At 59.0% G+C, this 12,481-nt stretch overlaps 1 protein-coding gene across 2 annotated transcripts in view; it reads left to right on the top strand.

Moving 5' to 3' along the window:
• Positions 1–12,481, top strand: part of Aspscr1 (ASPSCR1 tether for SLC2A4, UBX domain containing) — a 38,832-nt gene that overhangs the window by 15,282 nt on the left and 11,069 nt on the right. For both annotated transcript variants that reach the window (XM_076869130.2, XM_076869131.2), the window contains exon 7: positions 195–615. In XM_076869130.2, coding sequence (XP_076725245.2) covers positions 195–615 — 421 coding nt within the window. The remainder of the gene's footprint in view (positions 1–194; positions 616–12,481) is intronic.

Here is a 12,481-nt window from a genome sequence, read left to right as displayed (position 1 = left end):
AGTCCCCACACAGAACAAAACAAAACAAACCCGAGCTCTCAAAGGAAAGGGAGAGGGAATGTGGAAAGTAGGAGAGGAGGTGCGGGAGCTCAGGCCACCCCTCTGTGAGGTGCCCTCAGAGGGTGGGACTGGAGAAAGTGGAGAAGGTCCTGTCCTCTGCTCTGTGGTGTCCACTCACTTTCTGGCTCCCCCAGGTTTGTCATGAAGCAATGTGACTCTGCAGGCAAGCAGGAGCCTGGGGCCATGGGGAGCAAGACCCCAGGAAGCCCAGCCTCCTCCACGTCAGCCACCCAGGCCACTGACAGCCCTCTGCCCCTCTTAAAATCAGGGGGGCTCATCAGGGGCGACCTGAGGTGTCAGGATGATGCAGGCACCTCGGGGACCAGCCTCACGGGCAGCTCAGAGCCAGGAGACGCTCAGGCGAAGCAGACCACAAAGAAGCCTGCGTCCGCCCCCTTTGTTCCTTTCTCTGGTGGGGGACAGCGGCTGGGGGGTCCTTCGCAGAGCACGAGGTCTCCAGTCTCACCCTTGGCCATGTCGCCCAAGTCCTTCTCCTGCCCTGGAGGTCCCTCCAAACCCAAGAAGTCAAGGCCTGGCGAGGAGCCCCAGCAGGAGGTAAGGTGTGCTGGACCAGGGGGACCTGATCAGCCAGGGCTGGCAGCCACGGCTGTGTCTCAGTGGTGACTTGTTCTGTTGTGGTCTGTGTCTACCGTTGGGCGAGGTCCTGGTTAGGTGTTTAGTCTGATGGGCTCTGATGCCCACTGTTCATGGCACCACCAAATGTTTCTGCCACCTGGAGCCACCCTGAATCTGACCCGCTCTTTCTGCACCCGTGCAGTGACCTGCAGAAGCTGCTGTCCACCCTCCTGCCCAGCTGGGAGGGTTTTTCTTGGGGGATTCAACTCAATGGTACTTAACCACTGAGCTACAACCCCAGCCCTGGCATGGAGATTCTCGTCAGCTTCAGTCAAACTGTGCTGGGAGAGAGAACCTGGGAAGCAGCCGGGTCAGCAGCTGCTGGCCTGGGTGATCTCCTCCCTGGCCACGGCCTTGTGAGGGCAGCTCCCTGTTGAGCGCGGCATCTCCCTGTTGAGATGGCATTTGGCATCTCAGTTCTGGGGCCATCTTTGTCCTTGGGTCTCATTGTCCTGCCATCCCAGTAATGCCCATCCCACCACCTGAGGCGTGGGAGGGGCCCCACCTTTTGGTCTCAGCAGGTGGGTGCTGATGGGTGGATGAATGGCTACCGGGAGCAAGCTCCTGCCCTGCCTGGGGCTGCACACCTGCAGGAACCATCTCTTCTTCCCACTGGGCCCTCAAGGAGTGTCCACCTTCTGCCTCTTTCCCTCCACTGTCCAGTGGCCCTGGCCAGTGGCAGCCATGGCAACTCCTGAGCAGGCGAAGTCTGCCCTGTTGATCAGTTCCTGCCTGGAGACTCAGCCTGGCCCCTCTTGACTCCGCAGCCAAGGCCAAACAGCTTCCGCCAGTCCCCTTGGAAGTGTGGTGAGGCCTTCATCCTCTCCAGAACTACCTCGGCTCAGCCTGGGTGTGGCTCTTGCTCATCCACTGGGTGCCACAAGACCCCATCTGTCCCAGCAGTCACAGCTTTCTTGCAAATTCCCCAGGACACACTCAGGTTCTTGGATGTGCTGGGTTCCTCTCCCCAAGGGCTTGATTCCAGGGAAGGTTCAGGAGTCCAGCAAGCAGGCTCTGTCAGGACTCAAGCCTGCAGCTTCTGGCTCAGAAATAGGGAGGTCTCTTCTTCTGGCCAGCATCACCTGAAGCTAGTCGTGCCTGGCCCGGGCATGGCTGGGCCTGGCACCCTGTGCCCTGCATCCTGAAGGAGGGAGCTTGTTTGGAGAAGGTGTTAGGTGTACCCTTTCCTGCCTTGGTGTTAGGGACAGCAGTAGACACACAACATCCTTACCCTCAGAGCCTGCCCACGAGCCAGCCTGGCCTCACATTGTTACCCTGAGAGTCAGTTCCTGCCCTGCCCGAGGCAAGGCATCTACAAGTGCTGCTTCTGCAGGCCTTCAGACAGGAGGAGACCGCGGCCTGAGGTGTCAGTGTCCTGCCTGGGGAAGTGCCAGCCCTCTCCTCCCACTGAAGCAGCTCTGCCCATTCCTACGTGCGTGGTTGTCCTCAGGGTCCACTTAGATTTTATTTGTGAGAAGGATCCTGCTGCTAAAGAGGCTTTGCAGCTGGTGAGTTTCCTGGTGGCAGGCTGCCAGAGGGCTCTGAGGGAGGTGACATGAAACGTGGTCACAGAAATTCCTGGAGAGGCAGTTCATCCCAGTGAGGCCTGGCCTGGGTGGTGCCCTGTGCCGGCCAGTCTGCCTGGTCGTGGGCTGGCGTCATCTCAACCCCGGTGCTGATGCTTGTGCAGTGGGACTTGCAGAGGGGGCTGTAGTGCTGTAAGCAGCTGGAAGGTTATTCGTCAGCCCCAGAGAAGTGGCCACGGGGTAGAGGGGACGGTGCCATTCTTGCATCAGGAGGGAGCCACAGTGATTCCCTGGGTAGCCGGGTGCCTGGGTGGCTCTGGCTGTCTGATCTGGGGAGCTGCCCTGTTTATTGGGGACATCTTGTCAGGGCCTGTAGGCGTTCATGTGCTAATGAGCAGGGCCATGTGTGCTCTTGTGGGACACAATACCTCCAGAAAGAGCGTCTCTCAAGTGTGTGGACTTAGACGTGTGGACAGGATGTGCTTAATCAGCCACACTTGGTTCAGAGGAAGAGCAGGCAGGTCCTGAGTTGTCATGCAGCTGTTGGAGAAGGGCCAGATCTGGAGATGCCCACTCGGCCCTGTGGAGGCAGGAGGGGTCTGCCTTGCCACTTAGCAGGATTCTACAGCTATTACAGCACAGGTCAGGAGAAGCAGCCCCTGGGGGTGGACAAGCTTGTGGACAGGCCCCGGAGGAGAAGCCCCTGTCTCTAAAGTACAGGGGAGGACAGCAGCCCAGCAGGTGTGGGGGACAGCCACCTGCTCTTGTATTCTTCCTCCAAACAAAGGTCCTGGGGGCAGTTGGAGAGTGCTGCATTAGATGGCATGGCAAGACTTCAGCCTTTGGAGTCTCTGATTCCTGCTGTTTTCATTTATTTCTCAGGCCTCCACAGCGGGGGCAGGGGCGGGTGGGGATTGCCTGGAGGAGGCAGCTCAGGTCCTGCCCAGTGTGCCACGGAGGCTCTTGTGTGTTGTCTTAGAAGCAGAGAAGGGTGCTGGGCATGGTGGCCGTACCTGCAAGTCCAGCCACTCTGGAGGCTGAGGAAGGAGGATTATAAGTTTGAGGCCAGCGTGGGCAATAAGCCAGTCTCAAAAAAATTTTCTCTCAAAAGAAATAGACTATAAAGGGCTTGAAGTGTGGTTCAGTGGTAGAGTGCCCCTGGGCTCAGTCCCCTGTACTGAACAAAAAGGACAGACCTCCAGGGCTCGTCTGTATTCTGTGGAGCTCATGGCCTGCAGCCCTCTTCCCTCTGGTGTTGGCCTGCTGTGGGGTCGCCCATGTCTGTGACACTGGGGACCCGCACTGTGGTGGGCCCGGTTGGCTCTCTGCTGTGTGCCCCCCCCCCGCCCGCCCCTGGCAGCCCTGTCTGCAGGTTTTCCTCCTCCGTGGTGTTTGTTTTCCAGGGTAGGGGTCCTGGGCCCCTGTGTTGACTGGCTCACGTTCTGCAGTCGCCTCTCACAGCAGACACCTGCCATCTGCTGCAGCCGTGCCCTCTGCACCAGCCTGCACATTGCTGTGCCCCCCGCATCTGGGGCTGCCTTCTGCTGGAGGTAGAGTGTTTGAGAAGTTTTGTGTCTCGCCGATTACCCTGCTGGCTGCCGTGTGAGCTTCACGATTTTACCTCTTGGCGTCCTCTGCCCTGTTAACTCTCGTTTCTTTGAGAAAGTTGCTTATGCATTTTGGGTGTTGGGTTGTACTGTCACTTGTCACGGCTATGCTGACCCTTAGTTAAAAAGAGTGCATGGAATCTGGTTGCTCAGATGCATTATTCCTATGGTTTGTGCTTGCAGGGTCTCAGAATGTCATTCCTCACCCCAAGGCCAAGGCGGGGGGTCATCTTTGGATTTTCTTCTCTTGCTCTGTGGCTTTGTCTTTCACACAGTGGTCTGTGTGTGTATGTGTGTGGGGGGTGCTGGGAGGAACCCGGGGACATGGGCATGAGCTGTGTCCCCAGCCCCTCGTGCAGTGGTCCTCTGGGGACCTCTTTGTGCAGTTTGCGGCAGGGTCTGGATGCATGTGCTGTGCACGTCTATCCATCGTCATGCAGCCTCCTGGGGCGCTCTGCACCCGTGGCTCCTCCCTGCACCTCCATGCTGGCTCCAGACCTGTGACAGTGACTCCCCGACCTATTCAGAGACTTTGTCCTTGGAAATACATCCTGGGACCTCCCACAGAAGTCACTGTGGGGCACGCCAGAGAATCCCTTGAGCCTCCCTGGGCAGGGTCACCTCATTGTGGTCCACCTGTGTCTTCCCATCAGCCTTCTGTCCTGCAGAATCTGGTCAGTTTCCTCATGTAGACCTCGTGGAGCTGGTGGTTTCCTGGATCTTGGCCCTGTTCCCGTGGCTCTAGGAGTGCTCTGGTTCCACTGGTTGTGACTGGTCTTCACCAGTCCTAGTGGCCCTGTTCCCGTGGTGTCTAGGAGTGCTCTGGTTCCACTGGTTGTGACTGGCCTTCGCCAGTCCTAGTGGCCCTGTTCCCATGGCTCTAGGAGTGCTCTGGTTCCACTGGTTGTGAGTGGTCTTCGCCAGTCCTAGTGGCCCTGTTCCCATGGCTCTAGGAGTGCTCTGGTTCCACTGGTTGTGAGTGGTCTTCGCCAGTCCTAGTGGCCCTGTTCCCGTGGTGTCTAGGAGTGCTCTGGTTCCACTGGTTGTGACTGGTCTTCGCCAGTCCTAGTGGCCCTGTTCCCGTGGTGTCTAGGAGTGCTCTGGTTCCACTGGTTGTGACTGGCCTTCGCCAGTCCTAGTGGCCCTGTTCCCATGGCTCTAGGAGTGCTCTGGTTCCACTGGTTGTGACTGGCCTTCGCCAGTCCTAGTGGCCCTGTTCCCGTGGTGTCTAGGAGTGCTCTGGTTCCACTGGTTGTGAGTGGTCTTCGCCAGTCCTAGTGGCCCTGTTCCCATGGCTCTAGGAGTGCTCTGGTTCCACTGGTTGTGAGTGGTCTTCGCCAGTCCTAGTGGCCCTGTTCCCGTGGTGTCTAGGAGTGCTCTGGTTCCACTGGTTGTGAGTGGTCTTCACCAGTCCTAGTGGCCCTGTTCCCATGGCTCTAGGAGTGCTCTGGTTCCACTGGTTGTGAGTGGTCTTCGCCAGTCCTAGTGGCCCTGTTCCCGTGGTGTCTAGGAGTGCTCTGGTTCCACTGGTTGTGACTGGTCTTCGCCAGTCCTAGTGGCCCTGTTCCCGTGGTGTCTAGGAGTGCTCTGGTTCCACTGGTTGTGAGTGGCCTTCGCCAGTCCTAGTGGCCCTGTTCCCGTGGTGTCTAGGAGTGCTCTGGTTCCACTGGTTGTGAGTGGTCTTCGCCAGTCCTAGTGGCCCTGTTCCCGTGGTGTCTAGGAGTGCTCTGGTTCCACTGGTTGTGAGTGGTCTTCGCCAGTCCTAGTGGCCCTGTTCCCGTGGTGTCTAGGAGTGCTCTGGTTCCACTGGTTGTGAGTGGTCTTCGCCAGTCCTAGTGGCCCTGTTCCCGTGGTGTCTAGGAGTGCTCTGGTTCCACTGGTTGTGACTGGCCTTCGCCAGTCCTAGTGGCCCTGTTCCCGTGGTGTCTAGGAGTGCTCTGGTTCCACTGGTTGTGAGTGGTCTTCACCAGTCCTAGTGGCCCTGTTCCCATGGCTCTAGGAGTGCTCTGGTTCCACTAGTTGTGACTGGTCTTCACCAGGCCTAGTGGCCCTGTTCCCGTGGTGTCTAGGAGTGCTCTGGTTCCACTGGTTGTGAGTGGTCTTCGCCAGTCCTAGTGGCCCTGTTCCCGTGGTGTCTAGGAGTGCTCTGGTTCCACTGGTTGTGAGTGGTCTTCACCAGTCCTAGTGGCCCTGTTCCCATGGCTCTAGGAGTGCTCTGGTTCCACTGGTTGTGAGTGGTCTTCGCCAGTCCTAGTGGCCCTGTTCCCGTGGTGTCTAGGAGTGCTCTGGTTCCACTGGTTGTGACTGGTCTTCACCAGTCCTAGTGGCCCTGTTCCCATGGCTCTAGGAGTGCTCTGGTTCCACTGGTTGTGAGTGGTCTTCGCCAGTCCTAGTGGCCCTGTTCCCGTGGTGTCTAGGAGTGCTCTGGTTCCACTGGTTGTGAGTGGTCTTCGCCAGTCCTAGTGGCCCTGTTCCCATGGCTCTAGGAGTGCTCTGGTTCCACTGGTTGTGACTGGTCTTCGCCAGTCCTAGTGGCCCTGTTCCCATGGCTCTAGGAGTGCTCTGGTTCCACTGGTTGTGAGTGGTCTTCGCCAGTCCTAGTGGCCCTGTTCCCGTGGTGTCTAGGAGTGCTCTGGTTCCACTGGTTGTGACTGGCCTTCACCAGGCCTAGCCGCTGTCCTAGTTCCCTGGGGTCTTTGCAGTCTGTGCCCGCCTGCCTTTTTTCTTCATGTCCTTCCTCTTGTCTTTTTCCTGGGTCACTGGTGTTTGGTGAATTGTAGCAACGTGAATGGATTTTAAGGGCATCTGGATTTTAAAGGTATAGGGCTGATTTTTCTTTAAGGATGACGTATGATATGACAAGCTCTTGTCAAGCTAAGGACATGACTCTTCCTGACTTCCTGAGATTTTCTTGCCAGACGTAGTTATTGCAAACAGCGTTTTACATCATTTGAGGTATCTGCTTTTCCCGTTGCCTAAAAAGTGACGTATAGTTCTGGATGACTCTGGGACCGTCCAGGTGCCGTGGTGTGTTTTGTTTCACGTGTGCGGTTCCTCTCTGTCAGCCAGCACTGGGTGTCAGGCTGGACCCCTGTATTTGCGTGGGAGGCAGACTGTTGCTTTCTGCCTTCACCAACTTGGAAACATTGCAGGCAGGTTTGTCAGAGTCCTACCTTTCTGTCTGGAACGCAGCAGCGTTTGCACCGGGGGTGGTCTGTGACACAAGGTCTTTCCTGCCTGGTGCATCTCTGTAGCTGGGCTTATGACTGGGCACACAGACCTCCAGGTGGTGCCTCAGCCTGCCTGCCTGGGCCATGACATCTACCTCACTCGGGGACGTGCTTGTCAGGGGCTCCCTGATCTTTTAACTTAGCCCAGCCGTCCCTGCCGTGGACCCTGTCCCGTAGCTCCTGGACACACGTTGGAGCCCTGGGGGGCCTGAGTGGGGCTGTGTGTGTGTGTGTGTGTGTGTATGTGGTGTCTGCAGTGGGGCTAGTGCAGCAGCTGGGAACAGCTGGCCTGGCCTGCTCCTGGGTCAGGAGTCAGCATCCTCTTCTCTATGGATTGGGTTGGAGGAAGCAAGTGGAGCCCTTGCTGCCCTTAGTGTGGCCATCGGGTCTCAGAACATCCTGGGGTTCAGTGGGGTGGCAGGAGGGTGCCTTGGTCACAGCTGTCTTAGGGGCCATGCCAGCAGCTGAGCCAGGCATGAGCTCCTGCTGACCTGGGCGGTGTGCTGGACCCCGGGTTGAAGGTCTTGGCATCTGACTCCTGGCTGGGTGGTCTGGGGACCCTTGTTGCTGTGGGCTTCCTTCCGCAAGCTGCCCCTTCTCTTCAGAAAAGGCGTTTGCATGTTGGCAGCTCCTGCCTTTCTGAGAGATGGTCATGGCTGTGTCCTGTCTGTGCTCTGCTTCCTGGGGCTCCTGTCAAGGTGGCTGCTGACTGCTGTGCTGGGAATGCCCCTGCTCCTGCATCCTGCCAGGGCCTGCCCTTGCCCACTGGGTGCCTCTGTCCACAACTGCGGGAGCCTGAGAAGCAAGCCTCTCTCTAGTTGCTGAGGGGAGACTCTGGCCAGTGCATGGTGACCTTGCCGTTGAGGGCCACATGGTTAATGTGTGCTAGAACAGAGGTCTGTTGTGTGGAGGGGCCACCACTGATGGTCAGGGAGCTAGCGAGTGCCTGCCCCACCTGTCCTGCCCTCCAAGCCAGTGCCTGCTCCTGCCTCCTGCTGTACACCTGGGAGATGGAGGGTCCTGGCCAGCATCCTGTCTTTGGAGCCCTGAACCTGAACCGTCCTTGATGTGTCTGATGAGTGGACAGGGAAGTGGGCATGGAGGTGAGGCATGGAGGTGAGGGGAGCCCCAGGTCCCAGATTGGGCTCAACCTGGTATGGGGGCCCTGGTACGGTGGTGGCGGTGGGCCCCCTCCCCTTTGGGAACCCTGCTGGCTTCTGCCCTTGTGAACCCCTGAGGTTCCTCAGCCTGGGGTCCTTGGATGTGTGGCTGGGTTGAGCTGGTTGCCAGGGTTCTGGCCTCCTCAGGGCCCTCTTCCTGGGCAGGCGGCTATCTTTCTCCCAGGAGGCAGGCCCAAGGCCCAAGGCCCCAGCCCGAGGCCCCTTGCCCTTTCTGTGCTTTTCCTGAGTGGGGCCAGGTGGGTGTGCGCGCGCGCCTGTGTGTGTGTGTGTGTGTGTGTGTGTGTGTGTGTGTCTGTGTGTCTTTCCATCTCTGTCTCTGTGATGGGGCTAGTGCAGCTGGCCTGGCCTGCTCTTGGGTGGGGTGTCACTGTCCTCAAGTGCTAATCCCAGGGCTCCCAGCCCAGGGGGGTCTGGGGAAGGTGCCAGGGGAGGGTGCGTTTGCCTCTGCCTCCCGCTCAGTCTTTGATCTGGAGCCCGGGTGGCTGGTTGATTGTGGAGCACCCCCACCCACACACACACCTCCTGTCACTAACAGCCACACACCCAGAGGGCGCAGGGCGCCTGTGTCTGCTTTGTGTCCCTCCTCAGTCCTGGGGGAGGGGACTGGAACAAGACAGAGCTTTTTTGGGGGGAACTTCAAAGGTACACTTTAGTAATCAAGAGGAGTTTCCAAGTTTCCCATTAATGCTTTGCCTGTGTGTGGTTTTTGGATTTAAATAAAGACTCAGAAGAAAGAGACAGGATAAAATACCGGCAGGTCCTCGCTGAGGCCGGGATGGTTCACAGACCCGGGCGGTTCCTGCCTTTGATGTCAGACATTAATTATTAGAAGGTAGTTTTACTGGCGATCAGAACCGGGCGCTGGGAGAGGCTGGGCTACCCGGCGCCCCCTGGCCCTGTCCTTTGAAGTCCCTCCACGGCCGGGAGGCTGCTCCACAGCCCTCTGCTCGCCAGCGGGCCCAACAGACACCCCCCACGCCTGTGGCCTCCCCAGCAGCTGCTGGCACAAGGGCTGGTCCTGATCAAAGGCCCCGTCCCCCAGGCAGGGCTGGCTGCTGCTGGCCAGCCTGCCCCTCCCCCTGCAGGCTTCCTCAGTGCCCGCACCCTGCTCACACAGCTTGGCTTCGCCCTGTGCTCAGGCCAGTTGGTGCTGCCAGGGCTGGATGGAACCTGGTGGGACGGGGGTGTGAGGTCACTGTTGCTGCCCAGCTGGGTGGGACCATCCCCCAACTTCCAGAACCATGCTTCCTGGGTAGGGTGGGCTGCTGTCTCTGGCAGCTGGTGCTCTCAGAAGAGTTAGAGTCCAATGCCACTCTCCCCTTCTCAGCGTGGGGGTCCCTGCCCTTCCCCGTGGGCCAGCCCTGTCCCCTGCTGTGTTTGGTGGGCATTTGTGGACAACCCCCAAGTTGGGGGGGGCCAGACCCAGCTGTCCTGAGAGCCTTAGGCCAGGCCTTAGTTGGAAAGTCCCCTGAGGATCGCTGGCAGCCGGCGCAGTGGCACTGTGGGTGCTGCTTGGGTCTTGACTGCTCTTGGAGACGGGTGGCTGGCAGGTGCTTGTCCCTTAGTAATGCCTTGAGGCTGGTTTGGATGGAATGGCCCTGTAGAGCCAGGACCCTGCCTGCCCCATCAGGTCCAGGCCCTCTGCCAGGCTGTTCCAGTAGCTTCCATCTTGTGTGCGTGTCCTGCCCTTCCTGGGTCCCTAGCAGTTGCCGGACTTGGCAGGCCCTGTGGGTGAGGAGGCCGCCCACGGCCTTGCTGTGTCGGCTCTCTGGGTAGGCAGTGTGCTCTGTGAGCGTGGATGACTCTTGGCTCTGAAATGCGCAGGTGCTGCTGCTTGCTCAGGGTTAGCACTGTGCTGGCCAGCCTGCCCCTCCCCCTCCAGGCTTCCCCAGTGCCCGTGCCCTGCTCACACAGCTTGGCTTCGCCCTGGGATTGGACCCGGGGCCTGTGCATGCAAGGCAGGCAACTACCAACTGAGCTGTGTCCCCAGCCTGTGCAGTCTTCTTTTAAAGAAATGTTCCTTGTTTCTTTGTGACGTAAGTAACTTGTGTTCACACTAGAGAAGTTAGGACAGGAAGAAGACCTCAAGGAAGCCGAGAACCTGTTGCTGAGCACGCGGGGGCGCTGGGTGGCACTTTCTGGCTGCCTTAGAGGTATCTGAGAGCCAGGTCTGCGGTGCTGGCGTGCCCAGGATGCGCCTTCCTGGTCGGGGTGCAGAGTCCTGCCCCTTGGCCTGTGCGTGCTGTGAGCCTCAGCGGTGGCCGTCCTCTTGCCAGGTGGAGCTGTTTGTCCACAGCTGTTTGCAGCTTATCAGACCTTCAGTGTGTCTGGGGCGTCTGTGGGATTGGAAAGGATAGGAGAGGCGCTGGATGGTGGCATTGTCTGTCCCTTGCCTCTTGCTGTTTCTCTATGGGACGGGGTGAACCAGGGTCAGGGGACATTGTGGTATTGGGAGAGAACGCTCTGAGCTGACCACCCTGAGTGCAGCCTCCAGAGGTGTGCCCACTGTGCCAGGTGTCTGAGGCCAGGGTGACCTGAGTGGGAATGGGGCTGGAGAGCCCACGTGTCTTTCTGCAGAAGGTGCGGGTGCCAGGTCTCCTCGGGACCTTGTCCCTGCTGCTGACACCGTCTGTTTTGGTGCTTTCCTTGGCCGTGTGTGGCTGAGCTGTGGGTGTTGTGTCCAGACCTGGTCAGGTGCCGTCTTCCCTGGGGGCTCATGGCCGACACCTTGCCGGCTGCTGTGGCTGCTCCAGGCCACGCGGGTGGCTTTGCCCTGCTATGTAGCCCCTGAGCCCAGGTCCGGGCCTGGCCTCTCCCTCAGGCATGGCCACCTCCCACTGTGCTGTTCAGAGCCTTTGGTGGTGACCACGTGCCCCAGCACCTCCTTCCTGAGGGCGCCTGGCCTGTGAGTAACAGGAGAGGTTTGGCCGGCATCCCAGCATCCCTCTCGGAGTGATTCATCTAAGCCCAGCCTCAAGGGAAAAGGCTTAGCGTTCCCTCTCACCAGAACCCGTCTGGACAGGGGGCTGAGGCGGGGGGCTGAGGGAGAGCACAAGGGACCCAAGTTCTTGTGGAAAGTTGGGATTTGGGAGTGAAATGGCCTCAGGCAGTGTACAGGTGTTCCCCATCGTGTTCTGGAAGATCCCTGTCAGCAGAGCCCCACGACTGGGTGCCCACCAGACCCTGCACACCAGTCCTGGCTGTGTGGGCCTCCTTATCTGGGGTCTGCCTGCTGGGGTGGTCACTGCATCTGCACTGCCAGCTGGCCGGGGGTGGCTGGACATTGCCCACAGTGGTACCCCATCTTCCCCCGGAGACTCTGTGTCCCTCCTAAGTGTCTTCTCTGGGCTGCCTGGGCATCCATTGTCACCACGTTTGCAGACTGCTGGGGGCCCCCTGCCTTCTGCTCTGCTTGGCCCCTCCTGGTTTTTCTCCTGCCCACCTGGCTTCGTTTCCAGTTTCTTTCTCTGTGGCCCTCACTCGAGGCTGTGGCCTGGAAGTCTACCAGGGCTCTGATTTTGCAGGAAACAAGGTTCCCTGGACCACTTGATCGAGGGGGTTACCTCCTAAGTCTGGGGTTCATGGCCCGTTGACCGCAGTGAGGCTGGCCACCCATGGAGCTCCCCACTGCTGGCCAACTGCTCCCTCTGACCTCAGTTCCTTGCCCATCACATGGCAGTCATCACACGCCTCCATGCTTAGGGTTTTGTGAGGATTTGAGGAGCCTAGCACACTTAGGCCTCGGAGCTGGCCCCTCAACTGGCTCCACTGTGACAGGTCCGTTTGTCCTCCTGCCCCTCCTCTGGCTGTAGCCTGTGGGCACCAGTGAGGAGACCAGGTCTCCTAGCACAGAGGGGTTGGACCGGAAGGTGGTGCCCTTGGAAGCTGACTGGGCTCTGGGTGCAGGCCAGTGCACGTTCTGGGTGGAGGTGCTGACATTCGTGGGGCTGCCGGGAGGCCTCTAGAGCAGCGCGGGAGGCGTGACCTGTGGAAACCAGCAGTCAGTAGCGCGAGGAGGTCCTGGCCCCTCCCTCAGCCTTCCTCAGCACATCAAGGTTCCCTGTGGACCTGTGATCTCCTGCAGGGCCCAGGTCTGGAACCCATTCAGGGGATTGGGATTTGATCAGCACTGTGTTAGTTAGGTTTTATTTCTTTTTAAAATACCCTACAAGAACCACTTAGAGGAGGAAGTTCATTCTGATTCGTGGTTTCAGAGGTTCAGTCCACAACTGGCCGAGCCC

This window comes from Callospermophilus lateralis, chromosome 11, assembly GCF_048772815.1.
Source record: "Callospermophilus lateralis isolate mCalLat2 chromosome 11, mCalLat2.hap1, whole genome shotgun sequence".
In the NCBI taxonomy this organism is placed as follows: domain Eukaryota; kingdom Metazoa; phylum Chordata; class Mammalia; order Rodentia; family Sciuridae; genus Callospermophilus; species Callospermophilus lateralis.
This window is presented reverse-complemented; position numbering and strand designations above follow the sequence as displayed.